At 41.5% G+C, this 22,007-nt stretch overlaps 1 protein-coding gene across 7 annotated transcripts in view; it reads right to left on the bottom strand.

Moving 5' to 3' along the window:
• LOC309569543 (ryanodine receptor 3) overlaps positions 1–22,007 on the bottom strand; it is a 1,308,933-nt gene that overhangs the window by 728,941 nt on the left and 557,985 nt on the right. For all 7 annotated transcript variants that reach the window (XM_082275412.1, XM_082275411.1, XM_082275414.1 and 4 more), the window contains one exon: positions 20,691–20,932. In XM_082275412.1, the coding sequence (XP_082131538.1) occupies positions 20,691–20,932 (242 nt within the window). The remainder of the gene's footprint in view (positions 1–20,690; positions 20,933–22,007) is intronic.

Genomic DNA, 22,007 nt, shown 5'->3' with positions numbered 1-22,007 from the left:
CATCATTAGTCATTTAGGTCAACATTGGATCATTCAAAGATCCTCACTGAACTTCTGGAGAGAGTTTGCTGCACTGAAAGTAAAGGGGCTGAATAATTTTGCACGCCCAATTTTTTAGTTTTTTATTTGTTAACAAAGTTTGAAATATCCAATAAATTCCGTTCCACTTCAGGATTGTGTCCCACTTGTTGTTGATTCTTCACAAAAAAATACAGTTTTATATCTTTATGTTTGAAGCCTGAAATGTGGCAAAAGGTCGAAAAGTTCAAGGGGGCCGAATACTTTCGCAATGCACTGAACATGCAAATATAAAGGAACTTTCACCTGTGGGGAATGTAACCAATGCCAATTCATGGACACTAGAAAAACGGTCACTTTACCCAATGGAGAGGTCTTTGTAGCACGACATTTTGTCAACTGCAAAACCACGGCGGTGGTGTATCTACTTCTGTGTAGCTGTGGTAGTTATTATGTCGGTAAGACGAAATTACAATTTAAAAATAGAATTTCTAAACACAGAAGTATACACCTAAAAGACCCAGAGTTACCACTGGGTAGACATAGCCCCTTAGTTCATGCTGACGCAGTCCCAGATGTAAAATTTCTAGCTTTGGATCATTTGCACCCCAACCCCAGGGATGGCGACCTCAACAAAATCTTGTTGCAAAAGTAATTACAGTGGATCTTCATGAGCGACATTCCCCCCAGGCCTGAATGAAACCACAAATTTTAAACCATTCCTATCAGCATTCCAGTCTAGTCCGTGTGAGTTTGGACTGTGTAATCCCATATCCAGTCCCTCTTTCCTGATCTATTCCACTTGCTTTCCCCTTCCCTTCCCCTCTGGAGGAGGCAACATATATTATTGCCAGCATTCCACCCCATGCTTTTCCTTTTGTTGTTATGTTATTGGTGTTCTAAAATGACATGTGAATGAGGATGACTTTTCAATTTATATGTATATTGAAATGTCGCTCACACTCTTCCATATTTGCTGGGCAGATTTGTGAGTTGCACAACAAGTTTTTCTATATGGATGGATACTTTGGGCTGTTTGTTGCTGCAGCGCTATTGCACATATGCACACATATGGATCGGCTCTCTTTTTTTCTTTTCCTTTTTTTTTTCCCCTGATTCACTGTGTCCCCGGTGCACAAAGCCCCTCCGCTTGCATCTGCCGCGGCAGGGCCTTTGTTAGAGATTGCGATATGGGGACACCGATTCCCCTTCCGCAGCTGCGCAGTCCATTCGGGCAATCGCGTCCGTTCGCGCATGCGCGCCACGCAATTCAATGCATCGGCGGCATGATGATGTGGGACGCCGCTACGCCTCCCCCTAGTGGCGACGTCCTGCACTGCCTCGCCGGGAGACTCACACTCTGCTTTGCTTCATAGCTATCAGGCTCTGCAATCTGCACAGCTGTGCCACATTAGAACTATATAATCACCAATCTGTTCAGCATATATATTAAACCTGTTGATCAGTATGAGGTAGCTGATCACAGGAACACTTATGCTGTTCATGCCACACAATACTTATCAAGGTATGTTCCTTCATTGAGAACTGGGTCTTTGCTGATACCCCGCTTTATGTATTTTTTATATCTTAATCTATCTGGCCTTACCATGACCAGCTGGATGTGCATACTATTTGTCCTTCAGCCAATCATATTGTCTTCTCATTACGTTTTTGATGGCTACAGGCATTCACATCCCCTCTCCCCTTATTGTTGCTGGGTCTGACTACACAGTCACTCTTGCAGAATTAAGGTGATAATGTGACTATTTATGCCTCCTATTTTTTGCTTTTAGCATGTGCAGAGTTGGTCACTGGCATTCACCAGTTTTTCGGGTCCTCGTAACACAGTGAGGTGGGATATGACCCGGTCCACTTTGTGCAATGCTCTGCAGCACCTTTGTTGGCTCCAACCTCCATCTATCAGCAGTATCTCTCTATCAGCGTTCTTTCCGTGTCTGCAATGAAGGATAATGTGCATATCAATCTTTCATGGCTTTGTGAGTACTGTCTTACAAAATGCTCTCATACTATGGTGTTTTGTGCAAATTTGTCAGATATTGTATTTATATTTGTTTTTATCTGGATACATGTATGCGAATATGAATACAGCCTATAAAGAAGGACGTGACCCCTTAACAGTCCGAAACATGTCAGGCTAATTGTATTCTGTGGCATTCATGCCATACATGTGTTTTCATTGATTGTTCATACTGTATATACATGTCTATGGTCTCATATGTGGGGCATATTCTGTTATATGTATAATGTATATATTTTTATATTGTTTGTCTAATAAATTTATACTTTTTTATACATTGGAATCTGTCATTGAGTCCATGAGGGGGGATAGGCCTTTGGCCTCACCTATCGCTTGTTTTTCAATTATATGGACATGACTATTTTCCAAAACATATCCCACTCCTTCTGATCTCACATATTTACTCACTCATAATGGTCACTGGAAGTTCCAACATGGCACCTCATGGCAACAAACTCTCTGGGGATCTAAAAAAACAAAAATTGGTGCTCTACATAAAGATGGCCTAGCTTATAAGAAGATTGCCAAGACCCTGAAACTGAGCTGCATCAGGATGGCCAAGACCATACAGCGGTTTACCAGGACAGATTCCACTCAGAACAGGCCTCGCCATTGTCGACCAAAGAAGTTGAGCGCACGTGCTCAGCATCATATCCAGAGGTTGTCTTTGGGAAATAGACGTATGAGTGCTGCCAGCATTGCAGCAGAGGTTTAAAGGGTGGGGGTCAGCCTGTTAGTGCTCAGATCACACACTGCATCAAATTGGTCCGCATGACTGTCGTCCCAGAAAGAAGTCTATTTTAAAGATGATGCACAAGAAAGCCCGCAAACAGTTTCATGAAGACAAGCAGACTAAGGACATGGATTACTGGAACCATGTCCTGTGGTATGATGAGACCAAGATAGACTTATTTGGTTCAGATGGTGTCAAGTGTGTGTGGCGGCAACCAGGTGAGGAGTACAAAGTCAATTGTGTCTTGCATACAGTCAAGCATGGTGGTGGGAATGTCATGGTCTGGGGCTGCATAAGTGCTGCCAGCACTGGGGAGCTACAGTTCATTGAGGGAACCATGAATGCCAACATGTACTGTGACATACTGAAGCAGAGCATGATCCCCTCTCCTCGGAGACTGGGCCGCAGGGCAGTATTCCAACATGATAACAACCCCAAACACACCTCCAAGATGACCACTGCCTAAGAAGCTGAGGGTAAAGGTAATGGACTGGCCAAGCATGTCTCCAGACCTAAATTATATTGATCATCTGTGGGGCATCCTCAAATGGAAGGTGGAGGAGCGCAAGGTCTCTAACATCCACCAGCTCCATGATATTGTCATGGAGGAGTGGAAGAGGACTCCAGTGGCAACTTGTGAAGCTCTGGAGAACTCTATTCCCCAGAGGGTTAAGGCAGTGCTGTAAAATAATGGTGGCCACACAAAATATTGACATTTTAGGCCCAATTTGGACATTTTCACTTAGGGGTGTACTCACTTTTGTTGCCAGCAGTTTAAACATTAATGGCTGTGTGTTGAGCTATTTTGAGGGGATAGACAATTTACACTGTTATACAAGTTGTACACTCACTACTTTACATTGTAGCAAAGTCTCATTTCTTCAGTGTTCTCACATAAAAAGATATAATAGAATATTTACAAAAATGTGAGGGGTGTACTCCTTACCCTTGTGAGATACTGTATGTATATATATATATATATATATATATATATATTGCTCAATTAAAGGAACACACTTTAATCAGAGTACAGCATCAATTCAGGTAGACTCCTGGGATATCGATCTGGTCAGTTAAGTAGCTGAGGGGGTTGTTAATAGTGATGTCGCGAACCTAAAATTCGCCGTTCGCGAACGGCGAATGCGAACATCGGCAAATGTTCGCGAACCGGCGAACCGGGCGAACCGCCATAGACTTCAATAGGCAGGCGAATTTTAAAACACACAGGGACTCTTTCTGGCCACAATAGTGATGGAAAAGTTGTTTCAAGGGGACTAACACCTGGACTGTGGCATGCCGGAGAGGGATCACGCAAAAAAAAGTTCTTAAAAATTATAATTTTTTGATAGAGAGCCAATTATTGGAAAAATTAAAAAAAAATAAAAATAAAAAATTTCTTTGGATTTAGCATCTGGGGGGTCTAAAAAGTGTACCTGTGAAGTTTCAGCTCTGTAGCATGTCCAGAACCCCTAAAAAACAGCATTTTTCTTATATTTTCAGGAATATGGCTTCTCTGCGGCTGGCTTTTTCTCTTGCAGGCATTTAGCGGGCATTTTTTTAGGCAGGCATGTCATTTTTTGTATTTAGTGTCTGGGGGGTCTAAAAAGTGTACCTGTCAAGTTTCAGCTCTGTAGCATGTCCAGAACCCCTAAAAAACAGCATTTTTATTATATTTTCAGTAATACGGCTTCTCTGCGGCTGGCTTTTTCTCTTGCAGGCATTTATCGGGCATTTTTTTAGGCAGGCATGTCATTTTTTGTATTTAGTGTCTGGGGGGTCTAAAAAGTGTACCTGTCAAGTTTCAGCTCTGTAGCATGTCCAGAACCCCTAAAAAACAGCATTTTTCTTATATTTTCAGGAATATGGCTTCTCTGCGGCTGGCTTTTTCTCTTGCAGGCATTTAGCGGGCATTTTTTTAGGCAGGCATGTCATTTTTTGTATTTAGTGTCTGGGGGGTCGAAAAAGTGTACCTGTCAAGTTTCAGCTCTGTAGCATGTCCAGAACCCCTAAAAAACAGCATTTTTATTATATTTTCAGTAATACGGCTTCTCTGCGGCTGGCTTTTTCTCTTGCAGGCATTTATCGGGCATTTTTTTAGGCAGGCATGTCATTTTTTGTATTTAGTGTCTGGGGGGTCTAAAAAGTGTACCTGTCAAGTTTCAGCTCTGTAGCATGTCCAGAACCCCTAAAAAACAGCATTTTTCTTATATTTTCAGGAATACGGCTTCTCTGCGGCTGGCTTTTTCTCTTGCAGGCATTTAGCGGGCATTTTTTTAGGCAGGCATGTCATTTTTTGTATTTAGTGTCTGGGGGGTCTAAAAAGTGTACCTGTCAAGTTTCAGCTCTGTAGCATGTCCAGAACCCCTAAAAAACAGCATTTTTCTTATATTTTCAGGAATACGGCTTTTCTGCGGCTGGCTTTTTTTCTTGCAGGCATTTAGCGGGCATTTTTTTAGGCAGGCATGTCATTTTTTGTATTTAGTGTCTGGGGGGTCTAAAAAGTGTACCTGTCAAGTTTCAGCTCTGTAGCATGTCCAGAACCCCTAAAAAACAGCATTTTTCTTATATTTTCAGGAATACGGCTTCTCTGCGGCTGGCTTTTTCTCTTGCAGGCATTTAGCGGGCATTTTTTTAGGCAGGCATGTCATTTTTTGTATTTAGTGTCTGGGGGGTCTAAAAAGTGTACCTGTCAAGTTTCAGCTCTGTAGCATGTCCAGAACCCCTAAAAAACAGCATTTTTATTATATTTTCAGGAATACGGCTTCTCTGCGGCTGGCTTTTTTTCTTGCAGGCATTTAGCGGGCATTTTTTTAGGCAGGCATGTCATGTTTTGTATTTAGTGTCTGGGGGGTCTAAAAAGTGTACCTGTCAAGTTTCAGCTCTGTAGCATGTCCAGAACCCCTAAAAAACAGCATTTTTCTTATATTTTCAGGAATACGGCTTCTCTGCGGCTGGCTTTTTCTCTTGCAGGCATATATATCAGTGGTGGGTGGGCAGTGGCACAGTACACTCTCTGTGGACCTGACAGCAGTCACTGGCACCCAGGCAACTGCAATTTAAAAAATATATATATATTTTTTTTACTTTGCAAGCTGCTGTGCCACTTTATATATCAGTGGTGGGTGGGCAGTGGCACAGTACACTCTCTGTGGACCTGACAGCAGTCACTGGCACCCAGGCAACTGCAATTTAAAAAATATATATATATTTTTTTACTTTGCAAGCTGCTGTGCCACTTTATATATCAGTGGTGGGTGGGAAGTGGCACAGTACACTCTCTGTGGACCTGACAGCAGTCACTGGCACCCAGGCAACTGCAATTTAAAAAAAAATATATATTTTTTTACTTTGCAAGCTGCTGTGCCACCTTATATATCAGTGGTGGGTGGGCAGTGGCACAGTACACTCTCTGTGGACCTGACAGCAGTCACTGGCGCCCAGTCAACTGCAATTTTAAAAAATATATATTTTATTTTACTTTGCAAGCTGCTGTGCCACCTTATATATCAGTGGTGGGTGGGCAGTGGCACAGTACACTCTCTGTGGACCTGACAGCAGTCACTGGCACCCAGGCAACTGCAATTTTAAAAAAATATTTTTTATTTTACTTTGCAAGCTGCTGTGCCACCTTATATATCAGTGGTGGGTGGGCAGTGGCACAGTACACTCTCTGTGGACCTGACAGCAGTCACTGGCACCCAGGCAACTGCAATTAAAAAATATATATATTTTTTTTTACTTTGCAAGCTGCTGTGCCACCTTATATATCAGTGGTGGGTGGGCACACAGTGGCACTGCAGTGGGCACAGTACACTCTGTGGACCTGACAGTAACTGGCAGCCCAGGCAACTGCAATAATAAAAAATATTTTTTTTTTTCAATTTATTGCAACAAGATGCTGTGCCACCGTATATATATCAGTGGTGGGCAGTGCACTGCAGTGGGTACAGTGCACTCTGTGGACCTGACACAGCACTCACTGCAATTATGACAGAGGAAAAAAAAAATATTTTTTAAAATGCAAGGTACTGTGCCTGTGCCACCCGAAATGAGTGTGGTGTGCACACAGTACAGTCTGTGGTAGGTCTGTGGCCTCTCACACACAGCGGGCAGGCAACTGCAGTGTACAATAGATATATATAGATATATATATAAAGAAAAAACTCTATTACCTTACCAGCCCTTAAAAGGGCTTTTGGGGACACTATATATATATATATATGTATATATATAAATAAAAAAAATCCTCAATTACCAGCCCTTAAAAGGGCTTTTGGGGACACTAGATAGATATAGATATATATATATATATATATATAAGAAGAAACAACTCAATTACCAGCCCTTAAAAGGGCTTTTGGGGACGCTAGGTATATATATATATATATATATATATATATATATATATATATATATATATATAAAAAAAAAAACACAAATACCAGCCCTTAGAAGGGCTTTTTGGGGTGCTGATATTACAGCAGTAGTGGACCAAGAACACTGCAAGACCAGGAACACTGACTAACTGTCCCTAGCTTAACAGCAGCAGCAGCAGCAGCAGCAGCAGCAGCTCTCTCCCTACTCTCACTACACACACTGCTTCAGAATGATCTAAGATGGATGCTGCCCTTGCTTATTTATAGGAGGTGGGAGGGTGTGGGAGGGAGGTATGCTGATTGGCTGGAAATGTGTCTGCTGACTGTAAAGTTCAGGGTCAAAGTTTGCCTCAATGATGTCTTATGGGGGGCGGACCGAACATCGCATATGTTCGCCGGCAGCGGCGAACGCGAACATGCTAAGTTCGCCGGGAACTGTTCGCCGGCGAACAGTTCTATACATCTCTAGTTGTTAATCAGTTCCAGGTGCTTTGGCGTTAATGAAATTAACAACAGGTGCACTAGATGGACAACAATGAGACTACCCCAGATTTCTCTGTTAGCGACATTGAAAGGCTCTGTCAGGGACATTGAAAGGCTCTGTCAGGGACATTGAAATTTTGTTAGGGACATTGAATTCTCTGTTAGCGACATTGAAAGACTCTGTCAGGGACATTGAAAGGCTCTGTCAGGTACATAGAAATTCTCTGTTAGGGACATTGAAAGGCTCTGTCATGGACATTGAAATTCTCTGTTAGGGATATTGAAAGGCTCTGTCAGGGACATTGACATTCTCTGTTAGGGACATTGAAAGGCTCTGTCAGGGACATTGATATTCTCTGTTAGGGACATTGAAAGGATCTGTCAGGGAAATTGAAATTCTCTGTTAGGGACATTGAAATTCTCTGTTAGGAACATTGAAAGGCTCTGTAAGGGACATTGAAATTCTCTGTTAGGGAGATTGGAAGGCTCTGTCAGGGACATTGAAATTCTCTGTTAGGGACATTGAAAGGCTCAGTCAGGGACATTGAAATTCTCTGTTAGGGCCATTGAAAGGCTCTGTCAGGGACATTGAAATTCTCTGACAGGGACATTGAAATTATCTGTTAGGGACATTGAGAGGCTCTGTCAGGGACATTGAAATTCTCTGTTAGGGACATTGAAATTCTCTGTCAGGGGCATTGAAAGACTCTGTCAGAGGCATTGAAAGACTCCTTGAGGGGCAATAAAAGACTCTGTCAGGGGCATTGAAATGATCTGCTAGGGACATTTAAAGGCTCTGTAAGGGACATGAAAAGGCTCTGTCAAGGGCATTGCAATAATTTTGTTAGGGACCTTAACCACCCTGGCGGTACGATTCTTTTGGATTTTAGGTGCTGAAAGCGGTACCATTATTTTACATGTAATTCTTTTGAATGAGCAGTCCAAACCAACTATATACATTTATTATATATATATTATATATATATATATATATATATATATATATATATATATATATATATATAGTTACATAGTTAGTGAGGTTGAAAAAAGACAACAGTCCATCCAGTTCAACCTATGATGTGTGTGTGTGCTTGCTTTTAACCGTACATTGTATACCCCTGTATGTTGTGGTCTCTAAGGTGATGATCTAACAGTTTTTTGAAACTATCAATGCAACATATATTATGTATACATATATTATATATATATATAATGTATACAGTTGGTTTGGGCTGCTCATTCACAAGAATTGCGTATATATATGTATATATATATATATATATATATATATATATATATATATATATATTTACATAAAAAGTACAGTAAAACTGCAGGAAAGGGCACTGGGGGGCAATCTAATGTGATTTTATTTTATTTTGAATGGTATCAGTGTGTTTGGTGTGTTTTTAAATTTGAATTTGCCGCTGATTCCACCCCTCTGCGAACGTCACATTGCAGGAGACGGAAGCCGGGGCACGGAGACGATCGGGGGGAAGAACCGCCGCTAGACACCGCCGGACACATCGCTGGATCCCGGTGACAAGGTAAGAAACCTCTTTTACAGGATCCAGCGATGCTTCTGGCGGTACCCCGAGTGTGGCTCGGGGTTACCGCTTTTGGCTCTGAAATTTAACCACGAGCCACGCTCGGGAATACCGCTAGGAAGGTTAAAGTGGAGTTCCACCCTATTTTTATACTTACCTCCATCTTCTCGCTCCGGGTCACCTGAAAAAGAAATGGATAATCGCATATTTTTTTTTTTTTTTACTTACCTCGTAGCGAAGAAAATATACTTACCTTACTTCCTTCTTCCTCCTTCCTCGGCCGCGGCCCGTCGTCACTTCCTGGCTCTGCAATGATTCCTGGGAGCTGGACGTCATAGCTCCCAGGAATCATTGCGCCTGCACCGGCCCCGACGTCAGTTCCGGGTCGCGCGCGTCATCCCCTTCTAAACAGCTTCTGGGCATGCCCAGAAGCTGTGGAGGGATGACGCGCGCGACCCGGAAGTGACGTCGGGACCGGCGCAGAGCATCGTGGGACCAAAGAAGGCGGAAGAAGACGCCGAAGAGGACGCGCTGGCTTCAAGCTGCCCACATCTGAGATGGCAGCGCTGGACAAGACGTTTGCAAGGTAAGTATTTGTCCTAACAGGTAAGTGCAACAAGGGACAGATCAGAGGCTAGCCATTGTGGAATGCACTAGCCCTGACTGTCCCGGGGGTATTAACAAAAAAAAAAAAAATCCAGGGTGGAACTCCGCTTTAAAAGACTCTGTCAGGGGCATTGAAAGGCTCTGTCAGAGGCATTGAAATTCTCTGCTAGGGACACTAAAAGGCTCTGTCAGGCACATTGAAATTCTCTGACAGGGACATTGAAATTCTCTGTTAGGGACATTGAAAGGCTCTGTCAGGGACATTGAAATTCTGTTAGGGACATTGAATTCTCTGTTAGCGACATTGAAATACTCTGTCTGGGACATTGAAAGGCTCTGTCAGGTACATAGAAATTCTCTGTTAGGGACATTGAAAGGCTCTGTCAGGGACATTGAAATTCTATGTTAGGGATATTGAAAGGCTCTGTCAGGGACATTGACATTCTCTGTTAGGGACATTGAAAGGCTCTGTCAGGGACATTGAAAGGCTCTGTCAGGGACATTGAAATTCTCTGTTAGGGACATTGAAAGGATCTGTCAGGGAAATTGAAATTCTCTGTTAGGGACATTGAAATTCTCTGTTAGGGACACTGAAAGGCTCAGTCAGGGACATTGAAATTCTCTGTTAGGGACATTGAAAGTCTCTGTCAGGGACATCAAAATTCTCTGACAGGGACATTGAAATTCTCTGTTAGGGACATTGAGAGGCTCTGTCAGGGACATTGAAAGACTCTTTTAGGGGCATTGAAAGACTCTGTCAGAGGCATTGAAAGACTCCTTGAGGGGCAATAAAAGACTCTGTCAGGGGCATTGAAATGATCTGCTAGTGACGTTTAAAGGCTCTGTAAGGGACATTAAAAGGCTCTGTTAAGGGCATTGTAATTATTTGTTAGGGACATTAAAAGACTCTGTCAGAGGCATTGAAAGGCTTTGTCAGAGGCATTGAAATTCTCTGCTAGGGACAATAAAAGGCTCTGTAAGGGACATTAAAAGGCTCTGTCAGGGGAATTGAAAGACTCTGTCAGGGGAATTGAAAGACTCTTTGAGGGGCATTGAAAGACTTTGTCAGGGGCATTGATATTCTCTGCTAGGGACATTAAAAGGCTCTGTAAGGGACAATAAAATGCTCTGTAAGGGACATTAAAAGGCTCTGTCAGGGGCACTGAAAGACCTTGTCAGAGACATTGATATTCTCTGTTAAGGACATTGAATTCTCTGTTAGCGAAATTGAAAGGCTCTGTCAGGGACATTGAAAGGCACTGTCAGGTACATTGAAATTCTCTGTTAGGGACATTGAACGGCTCTGTCAGGGACATTGAAATTATATGTTAGGGATATTGAAAGGCTCTGTCAGGGACATTGAAAGGCTCTGTCAGGGACATTGAAATTCTCTGTTAGGGACATTGAAATTCTCTGTTAGGTACATTGAAAGGCTCTGTCAGGGACATTGAAATTCTCTCTTTAGGGACACTGAAAGGCTCTGTCAGGGACATTGAAATTCTCTGTTAGGGACATTGAAAGGCTCTGTCAGGGACATTGACATTCTCTGTTAGGGACATTGAAAGGCTCTGTCAGGGACATTGAAATTCTCTGTTAGGGACATTGAAATTTTCTGTTAGGAACATTGAAAGGCTCTGTCAGGGCCATTGAAATTCTCTTTTAGGGACACTGAAAGGCTCCGTCCCGTCAGGGACTTTGAAATTCTCTGTTAGTTACATAGTTACATAGTTACATAGTTACATAGTAGGTGAGGTTGAATAAAGACAATAGTCCATCCAGTTCAACCTGTGTAGGTGTGTGTGGCTGTAATCATCTCACATAGCCCTGAATGTTCTGATCCTTGAGATGTACATCTAAGAGTCTTTTGAAAGCCACCATACTACCCGCAGAAACCACCTCTTGTGGTAGAGAATTCCACAATCTTGTAGCCCTAACAGTAAGGGACATTGAAAGGCTCTGTCAGGGACACTGAAAATTCTGTTAGGGACATTGAAATTCTCTGTTAGGGACATTGAAAGGCTCTGCAAGGGACATTGAAATTATCTGACAGGGACATTGAAATTTTCTGACAGGGACATTGAAAGGCTCTGTCAGGGGCATTGAAAGACTCTGTCAGGGGCATTGAAAGACTCTGTCAGGGGCATTGAAAGACTCCTTGAGGGGAAATTTTAAGACTCTGTCAGGGACATTGAATCTATCTGCTAGGGACATTAAAAGGCTCTGTGAGGGACATTAAAATGCTCTGTCAGGGGCATTGCAATTCTTTGTTAGGGACATTAAAAGACTCTGTCAGGGACATTAAAATTCCCTGACAGGGACATTGAAATTCTCTGTTAGGGACATTGAGAGGCTCTGTCTGGGGCATTGAAATTCTCTGTCAGGGACATTGAAATTCTCTGTTAGGGACATTAAAAGGCTCTATCAGGGGCAAAAAAGTGTTAACTGTATCTTTCAAAGTGTTCAAATCTTTTTGCTCCACGTCAACTCAAAAATCCTGCTTAAGTTTGGTTATTTCTATGAGCGTTATCAAAATCAGCATCTTTTCCAGTCAGGTTGTGAAATCTGTATTTTGTAATTTTTGCCATTTTCAAACAACACAGTTTTGCGCCGTATTCATGATCTTGCTGATGACATCCATACTGAACTTATTTCTCAACTGCATCAATGTGATGGGTACTCACTGCAATTAGACGAGTCCACAGATGTTGCAGGACTTTCAATTTTGTTGGTTTTTGTTAGATATAATTTTTACAAACAGATTGAAGAAGGTTTGCTTCTGTGTGAAACTTTGAAAACTCATACCACTGATGAGAACATATTTAACTGTATCCAGAAGTTTATGAAAACACACAGTATAAATTGGGACAAATGTGTAGATGTGTGCAGTGATGGTGCCAAAGCAATGGTTGGGAAAGTGGCAGGTGCTGTGACATGAATAAGAAATTTAGCAAAAAACAGCACCAGTTCTCACTGTGTTCTTCTCAGACATGCACTGGTAGCTAAAAATATATCAATCTCACTTAAAACTGTGTAGACAAATCAGTCCAGATTATTAATTTTATAAAAAGTTGATAATTACAGTCACGACTATTTAAAATCATATGTGAAGATATGGATAGTCACCACTCTGTTCTGCTTTTGCATACAGAAGTCTGTTGGCTATCACGAGGTAAAGTTCTTGTTAGAATGTTGGAATTGCGTCAAGAGTTGTTTGCATATTTACAGGATCATAAATTTGGATTATCTGATCGATTAACAAACACTCTGTAGTTATCCAAAGTAGCACATCTTGCAGACATATTCACAAAATGAAATGACGTATGTTTATCACTCCAAGGAAAAAACACTAATATTTTTAATGCAAGAGATAAAATATTTTCACTGTCTCATAAGCTGCAGTTTTGGACCTCATCTGTTGAGCAAAATAATTTTAAACTCTTTGCCAACACTTAAGGATTTTCTTGAATAATCAGAAATTGAACTTGAAGATGAAATTCACAATGAAATTGTAGATTATCTTCGCCATTTAATCACATCTATTCAACAGTATTTTCCATTCTTGAAAACTATAATGACTGGGTTTAAAAACCGTTCATAAAAGACAAGCCAGCCAGTTTTTCTGATGTAAATTTTGAGAATCTGATCGATATAATTTCTGACAGTCAACTAAGCCAAAAATTTTAAGAAGTTTCTGCTATTGCTTTTTGGGATGATTTACGCAAAGAATACCCAGAATTGTCTAAGCGGGTAATCAAAGTTCTGTTCCAATTCGTCAGCACAAACTTATGTGAAACTGGATTCTGATTCTCGCTTTACTCTGCAACAAAAACAAAGTATCGAAATTGACTTGATGCAACTGCAGACATGTGTCAACAATTAAACCAGATATAAAAAGAATTTGCCAGAGAACATTACACTATGCTCATTGAAAGGCTTGTACTGCGCTTCGCTACTCTACGGCACACATTTTTTGTTGGGGTTCCAAAGTTTTGCTATACTCTGTCAAAAGATTCCAAGGGAAAAATTATTTGAGAAACCCTGCTATAGAGGTTGCACAGGCAGTCCAACTCCTCCAGGATAGAATATCAATACATGCCATTGCCAGAAGTTTTGCTGTGTCTCTCAGTCAGAAGAGCATAGAGGAGATTCCAGGAGACAGGCAATTGTTCTAAGAGAGCTAAATAGGGAAATAGAAGGTAATTTACCCATCAGTAGGACTGGTATCTGCTCCTTTGTACAAGGAGGAACAGGATGAGCACTACCAGAGCTCTACAAAATGACATCCAGCAGGCCACTTGTGTGAATGTCTCTGACCAAACAATCAGAAACAGACTTCATGAGGGTGGCCTGAGGGCCTCAGCCAGTGGGCCCTGTGCTCACTGCCTGGCACCATGGAGTTTTGGCAGGTCTGCCACTGGTGCCCTGTGCTTTTAACAGATGAGAGCAGGTTCACATGTGGCAGATGTGAAAGGTTCTGGAGAAGCCGTGGAGAATGTTATGCTGCCTGTAACAACGTTCAGCATGACCAGTTTGGTAGTGAGTCAGTGACGGTCTGGGGAGGCATATCCATGGAGGGATGCGCAGTCCTCTACAGGCTAGACAATGGCACCCTGACTCCCATTAGGTATTATGATGAAATCCTTGGACCCATTGTCAGACCCTACACTGGTGCAGTGGGTCCTGGGTTCCTCCTGGTGCATGACAATCCTTGGCCTCATGTGGGCAGAGTATGCAGCCAGATCTTGGAGGATGAAGGAATTGGTACCATTGAATGGCCCCCACGCTCGCCTGACCTAAATCCAATAGAACACCTCTGGGACATTATGCTTCGGTCCATTCGACACCACTAGGTTGCACCTCAGTCTGTTCAGGAGCTCAGTGATGCCCTGGTCCAGATCTGGGAGGAAATGCCACAGGACACCATCTGTCGTCTCAATAGGAGCATGCCCTGGTGTAGTAAGGCATGCATACAAGCACGTGGGGGCCATACAAACTAATGAGTACCATTTTGAGTTGCTGCAATGAAATTTCAGCAAAATGGACTAGTCTGCTGCATCATTTTTTAACTTTGATTTTTGGGTTGTCTTTGAATTTAGCCCTCTGCGTCGTGTCACCTTTTCTGATATTTTTAATATGTTCAGCTATTCTTTCTAGTAAACTTCTAGAGGTCCGACCTATAAACTGTAGCCCATAGCTACATTCTAACATATAAATAACCCCTATTGTAGAGCAGGTAATTAGATCTTTGATGTTATATCTTTTAGTAGTACTGGTAGATACAAATTCCTTCACGCTTTTTGAGATTGTCTCTAGCAAATCTATATCCCATACATTTCGCAGTCATGCTAAAAATCGCAGATTGCTGCCATTACTAGTAAAAAATGAAAAATATAAATGACATAAATCTGTCCCTTAGTTGGACGACGCAATAACTTTTGCGCAAACCAATCAAAATATGCTTATTGCGATTTTTTTTTACCAAACATATGTAGCTGAATGCAAATTGGCCTAAAAGGATTAAAAATATAGATTTTAATTTTTTTTTTTTTGGGGGGGGGGGGGATGTTATATAGCAGATAGTGAAAAATATATATATTTTTTTTTTCAGAATTTCAGAACTGTCGCTCTTTTTTTGTTTATAACACAAAAAATAAAAATCACACAGGTCATCAAATACTCCCAAAAGAAAGCTCTATCTGTGGGAAAAAAGGACATCAATTTTTTTTAGGTACAGTGTCGCACGATCGCGCAGTTGTCCGTTAAAGTAAAGCAGTACCAATTCACATTAATCGTCATTAAAGGGGCAAATCCTGCCGGTCCAGAACTGGTTAAACCCTATCTCTCAATAGGATATGCCAATGCTTTCTCACAATTTTTTCTACATCACTAAATTGCCTGTTATAGTCGAGAATGATTTTATATTCATGACCCCCTGTAATGTTTTTACTTGTGCTGGACACCAATTGTTTTCTAAACAATTAATTCAGCCAAGCGCTCACTCCGAAGGGGAAGACCGGCATGCTGCTCTCCTCAGGCGGGGAACTCCAACTGGGATGCATAAAAGAAAGGAAAACGAGGGCGCAACACCTAGTGCATTACCCGTGGTCACCGTATAAAATATTTTTTTTAAATGCCAAATGCATACTCACAGACAAGAAGAATGTAAAATCGCATTAAAAGAATCCACCACACATGGAATGGAACATGTCCTTGTAGATAAGACCGCTAACGTGTTTCGTGAGTCACGCTCCCTTCATCAGAGCTCACCAATTGTTTTCTATCCATTTCTATAACTTTCATTTTATCTAATACTATATTACCTCCTTATTGTACCCCTTCTGGATGAATCTCATTGCCAATATATAAGCTTGTAGATTAGAATCACTCTGAAGGGTACAATTTCTCCTCATCCTTACAAACTGCCCCCTAGGGATATTATATAAACATGATTTATAATGGCAGCTGTTATGGAAGCATTACGATCAGTGGGTTTAAAGTGGCTATGTGTATATAAACTTTGTTGTTCTTGAAAAATCTCCAAGTCCAAAAAATGTATGCTATCATGTTTAGCTGTCCAAGTAAGTTTTATATTTCTATTATTATTATTCATTTTGCTCATAAATATTTCAAAGCCTCTTATGTCACCTTTTCAGATGATCATAAGGTCATAAATAAAATGTTTATAAAATTCTAGCTCCCTGGGTGGTTTATTAAAGATTTCTGTCTCCTCTCAGTGAGCCTTAAAGCGGTAGTATCCCGCTTTTTGACACTTTTACCTACAGGTAAGCCTATAATAAGGCTTACTTGTAGGTACAAATAATATCTCCTAAACCGGCATGGTTTAGGAGATATTTACAGTGCATGCAGCCGCTCGCGCGAGCGGCGCATGCGCTCTGAAGGTCCGGGGGGACCTTCAATCTATTTGCCGGGAGCTTGCCGGAAAATCACTCCTGCGCGCATGCGCGGGAGTGACGTCATCGCGGCTCCGGCCAATTATCGCGCCGGAGCCGTCTCTTCCAGCCAATTACCACGCCGGAGCCGCCGAACCCGGAAGAGATGGCGAGGGATCATGGCAGCGCCCGCAGCGATGTCCGGGGGTCCGTGTCGGGGCTTCGTTCTAAGGTAAGTTACACATAATGGGCTAGTATGCGATGCATACTAGCCCATTATGCCTTTGTCTTGCAGGTTTTTTTTTTTTTTTTGTTTTTTGGGTTTACAACCGCTTTAAATAGGTTTGCACTGCTGGGGGCAAATCTAGCCCCCATAGCTACAACCCTTACCTGTAAGTAATATTCCCCTTTGTACCAAAAATAATTATGACTCAGACAGAATTTTAAACATCGAATAATAAACTTATTATGTATGTCTGTCAATTCAGAATAGTTCAAGGCCCACTTAACAGACCGCACAGCTGCATGATGGTCAATGATTGTATATAATGATCCAACATCGGCGGTCTTAGCAATCTTGGGGACCCTACAGTAGCCAAGGCTAAAAACAGCACTAGTAGAATCGGGGGGGGGGGGGGCGCTGCCAGCAGGCAGGTTATGAACGGGAACCAATTCTCCTCCCCTTGACTTACCCTTCACGCTTGTACCCTTTTCTTCGTTTCTTGGCCGCCCCATACGCCTATCACGCCCACTCAGCCAATGAAAACGCAAACACACTTTTCAGACATCATGATGCACTGCCCCTTTTTTCCCTCCACGGCCGCCACCGATTGAGCTCTGGGCGGTCGTCAGAGCAGTCGTGCCGCGTGACATCAGCATGGCTACGCATCGGCCCGGGCTTGCCAACAAACCAGAGTGCAGCGCTGTCCAGTAAGAAGTTGTACCGATATGTAAGTTCCCTCACCACCCTCCAACTGACGCCTTCTGTGACACCAGAGAGGTCACACACATGCTGGGCCGCCTCTGCTTGTCACATGCACCTCCATACAGTGGTAAGGACCCCCAGGGAGGGCTGTGCACTGGGGTAACATCATGGCATTATGATGACATTTCATCATGAGGGATTGGGGCTTTGTTAGACTAAAGCCCCGTACACACACGCAGATCGTCGTCATACAAACGTCGGCGGACGAAAGATCTGCCGATTGTATGCGTGTTAGTATGGTGCCTCCGACAGATGTCTGCACACAATCCGCGGACAAGAGTCTTTCTTGCAAACATGAAAATTTTTGTCTGCAGACACCAGAACGGACGATTGTTCGCCTGTCAGTACAGAAATCAGCCGACAGACCGCAGATTTGCAAGACTGGGCATGCTCAGAAAAAAAAAAACACAGGGAAAGTTAACCATTACATGACATCACTTCTGCAGTCAGCTGAAGTCTGCGGACAAAATTCTTGTGCTGTCCTTGTGCTGTCTTTGCACTTTTCAACAGACACCGACATCCCGGGGAGAAAAGACGAACATTTGTATGACGACGATCTGCGTGTGTGTACGGGGCTTAACTTCCCAATCCTTGTTTTTCAGGGGACACATCAACAAATCTATGACCATTGCTGCATCAAACTAAACATTTCTGGTGTTTAAATCTGCTTTATGTGTGTTGTTTTAGCAGGATGTTTTTATTATCAGAAGAGAAAATTACATTCAGTTTTACATTATATTAAAGTTATTGTAAACTCTCACCTTATAAAACAACCCATTCAGTTTAAAATAGAAATGAAAGCAAAACATTTTTGTATAGATTTTTAAAAAAAACATCATAAATACCTTGTTTGTCCCTTTTTTTTATTAATGATCACATTCTGATCACATAAGAGCTGGGGGAGGAGAAGCAACATCACATTGAGCTTCCCAGTGAATGGCGGTGCAGCGGGGGCTTGTCAGGACAAGTCTGATCATTGGGAGAGAGCATACTGAGTTCCCAGCACAGCTAGGGAACTGACCATGCTGTGCTCTCCTGCTTAGTGTGGTCAGTTCTTAACAGGAATGCAGAAGGACTGGCAGGAACACCAGAGATTTCACACAAAGGAAGCAATACAAAAATAACTGAAGACTTTCTCATACAAGTACATGGTACAGCAGGCACATATCAGGAATATTAATTGTTGGGGTAAAAATGCTTTAAATCATCCAAATAGCTGAGAAGCATATAAATCCACTTTGTGTGCCAAATAATTACACTGAATAAGGAAAAAAAACTAATACCAGCAATCGGTAATCATATTTCATTGATCTGACTGTGATGAATAAAATATGATTGGCTACTATAGGCACTGTACACATCATTACCACCTTGTTAAAACATTTAACAGTATCCTTTCATGAGATCATTTATAAGGGCATGTTTAGGGGCAGAATTAGAGGCGGGGCAGGGTGGGGCTTGGGTGGGGCAACTGGTGGAGAGTAAAGTGGGGTACACACTATAAGAAAATCGGGTGAACGATCATCTGATTTTCCTTGTCGTTTCACAGCAAATCGGAACCGATGAACGAAAACTCGTACAAAAATTCTCGTACGACAAAGGCTTTTTTTTGTTGTTTATTGTTTCTAATCATGTGCAGTCTTTCTTTTCTGATTTTGCTTGTACAAAAATCGTAGAAAAATGGTACATCAGTGCCATCACATCACAACACAATAATAAATAAAAATTATAAAAATCCTACTGTCTCTTTTTACAATGTGACCCAAAAGTATTTAATATGCTCTTCAGTACTCACTCTTGATATACTGTTCCACATGAATTCTGCATGGAAAATATTGGGACACCACCACTTTGTATTTCTTTCCCAAACTCTCACTTTGCATAGTGGGACCTTGTTACCATAGGCCCAAACTGCACCTTCCCCTTAAGGCCCCTTTCACACAGACGGACCGTTCAGATCTGCCTGTCCGTTTTTCAGGCGGATCTGAACGGATGCCCCATGCATCTCTGTGGGGCATGGGATGTTAGCAGAGACATGTACGCTGACATCCGATCCGATCTGTAAAATCTGGACGGCTGGAAACCCTATTTTCCATGCAGGATATGTTGTTTCTATAACGTAACAACAACTGTATTTGTCCTGTCCTGTAGTAATTCATTTGGAACACAACACAAAAAGGTACAAATGAGATATGCGAAAATGTCTATGATTTCATTGTTTATCAAGGATTTACATTTTACAGAAACAAAGAGTGGGGAAGATTTACTAAAACAGGTGCACACAGAATCTGGTGCAGCTGTGCATAGTTACCAATCACTTTATAACTTTAGCTTGTTCAATTAAGCTTTGACAATAAAACCTAGAAGCTGACTGGTTACTATACACAGTTGCACCAGATCCTGCGTGCACCAGATTTAGAAAAATCTCCTCAATTGTGTTGGTACAGCTCTGTATGTGTGTATTCCAGTCATAAGTCACAATGTGCAGGAATACTAGGAAACTTAACACTATGTGGCTTAAGAAAAGCCAGGCTCCTTTGAGATCTCCTGACAACAAGGGGCAGGTGTACAGCCAAAAAAGTACTGATTAATGGGAACCTAGTGGGTGCTTCAAAAAGGACCCACCAAACATAACCTAATTAGGACCTTTTTATTTTTTGTAACATCAAGCAATGTTTTCTAATTAGCAGCACCCTTGCAAAAGATCAATGGTTGCCATCTCAAACTGTATTGTACTTGCCTCTTTTTGGTTGAGAGGACCATGTCCTCCATGTTGGTGATACTGTTTATGTGTCTGAGCTGCTGAACTATTGTATACTTGGTATGGTGCAGAAGAAAAAGAATGTCAATGATTTCTGCAAATGAATCAGTATTTATGATAATAATTTAATGATTAGTGTAACATCAGCCAATTTTAAAATAAATGTTCCTACCTGCAAACTGTATATTGGATAAACTGTTGATACTTTATGAATTACCAATATTTTAAATATTGTAAGAAAAACACTTACCAGACCATAAGTGGAGACCATCAAAGCCATAGGAGAAAAGGTCATCACCTACACCATTGCCTCCCCATCCTTCACCTCCTCCAGGATATGGAGCGTAACCTGAGGTTGAAGCCCAGCCAACGCGCAAATGAGTTGGCTCTGGTGTCAAATAGGGATCTACTTGATCAATTATCATCTCAAAGTACCACTTTTTGTATTGAGCTGAGCCCTCTGCTACACCCAGGAAGATGTTTGGTCTCATGCTGAAAGAGATATGCAAACACCCATATGGTTATACCTGAATATCATAGTAATTTCAAGGCAATTGTATTTATTATGCAAATTACACTTGTGCTTAATGCAGATCTTCACCCTGAAATGAAAGTTCCCTCCTATCCACCCCTCCTCTACTCTGCTACACAAATAGGTATAAAAAAAAAATGCTGAATTAATGTGATACACATCCATCGAGTTCCAACAAACTGGCTGTATTCTGTGTTATATAATTATCTTCTATGATTACAAATGATATCTGATAACTAGTGTGCAAAATTATTTTTTTTCCCTGTTTTTAAGTATTTAAAAAAAAATACCTCATTATGGCCTTTATAGGGCACATACTATCATGCAAGATAATTGCAAAATATAGAACATGACAAGTTTCTTTGGAACTGTGCTGATGTGTATCACATTTGTTCAGCCATTACAGATTAAAATACATTATAGGACTAGTGAGTTGATAATGCATGTTAATGTGAAGTTAATATTTTTGATGAAAAACACATTTATGTTCCAAGGACAGGAAAAGAAGGAAAATTGTTATAGTAAAAAAAACAAACAAAAAAAGGGTAATTTGAGAACATTCAATCATATTCTGACTGAGCACCAATATGCCTAATAATTAGCAAAAATCACCATTGTATTAATATAAAAAAAAGCATATCTGAATACATATTTATCATGTATATTAAATCCATACTCTTAGGGCTCTTTCACACGAGCTTTCCGTATGTCCGCAAATCATCATATTTTTTTGCGGATGATTTGCGGACATAATGTAAGTCTATGGCATTGCGGATGTCAGCGGAATACCATCCGCTGACATCCGATTTCCTTCCTTTCAGTTCTGTTCCGTTTTTTGGAACGGAACAGAACCCTATTTTTCCTCCGTTCAAAAAACGTAAAGGAAGGAAAATCGGATGTCAGCGGTGTCATCCGCTGACATCCGCAATCCCCATAGACTTACATTAGGTCCGTATATCATCCGCAAACGGATGGGATGATATGCGGACACACGGAGCGGATGACAGAAATGTCATCCGATCCGTGGAAAAAAAA

This window comes from Pelophylax lessonae, assembly GCF_965119305.1.
Source record: "Pelophylax lessonae genome assembly, chromosome: 13".
Taxonomy (NCBI): Eukaryota; Metazoa; Chordata; class Amphibia; order Anura; family Ranidae; genus Pelophylax; species Pelophylax lessonae.
The sequence above is the reverse complement of the archived record's forward strand: the minus strand, read 5'-3'. Positions and strand labels throughout refer to the sequence as shown.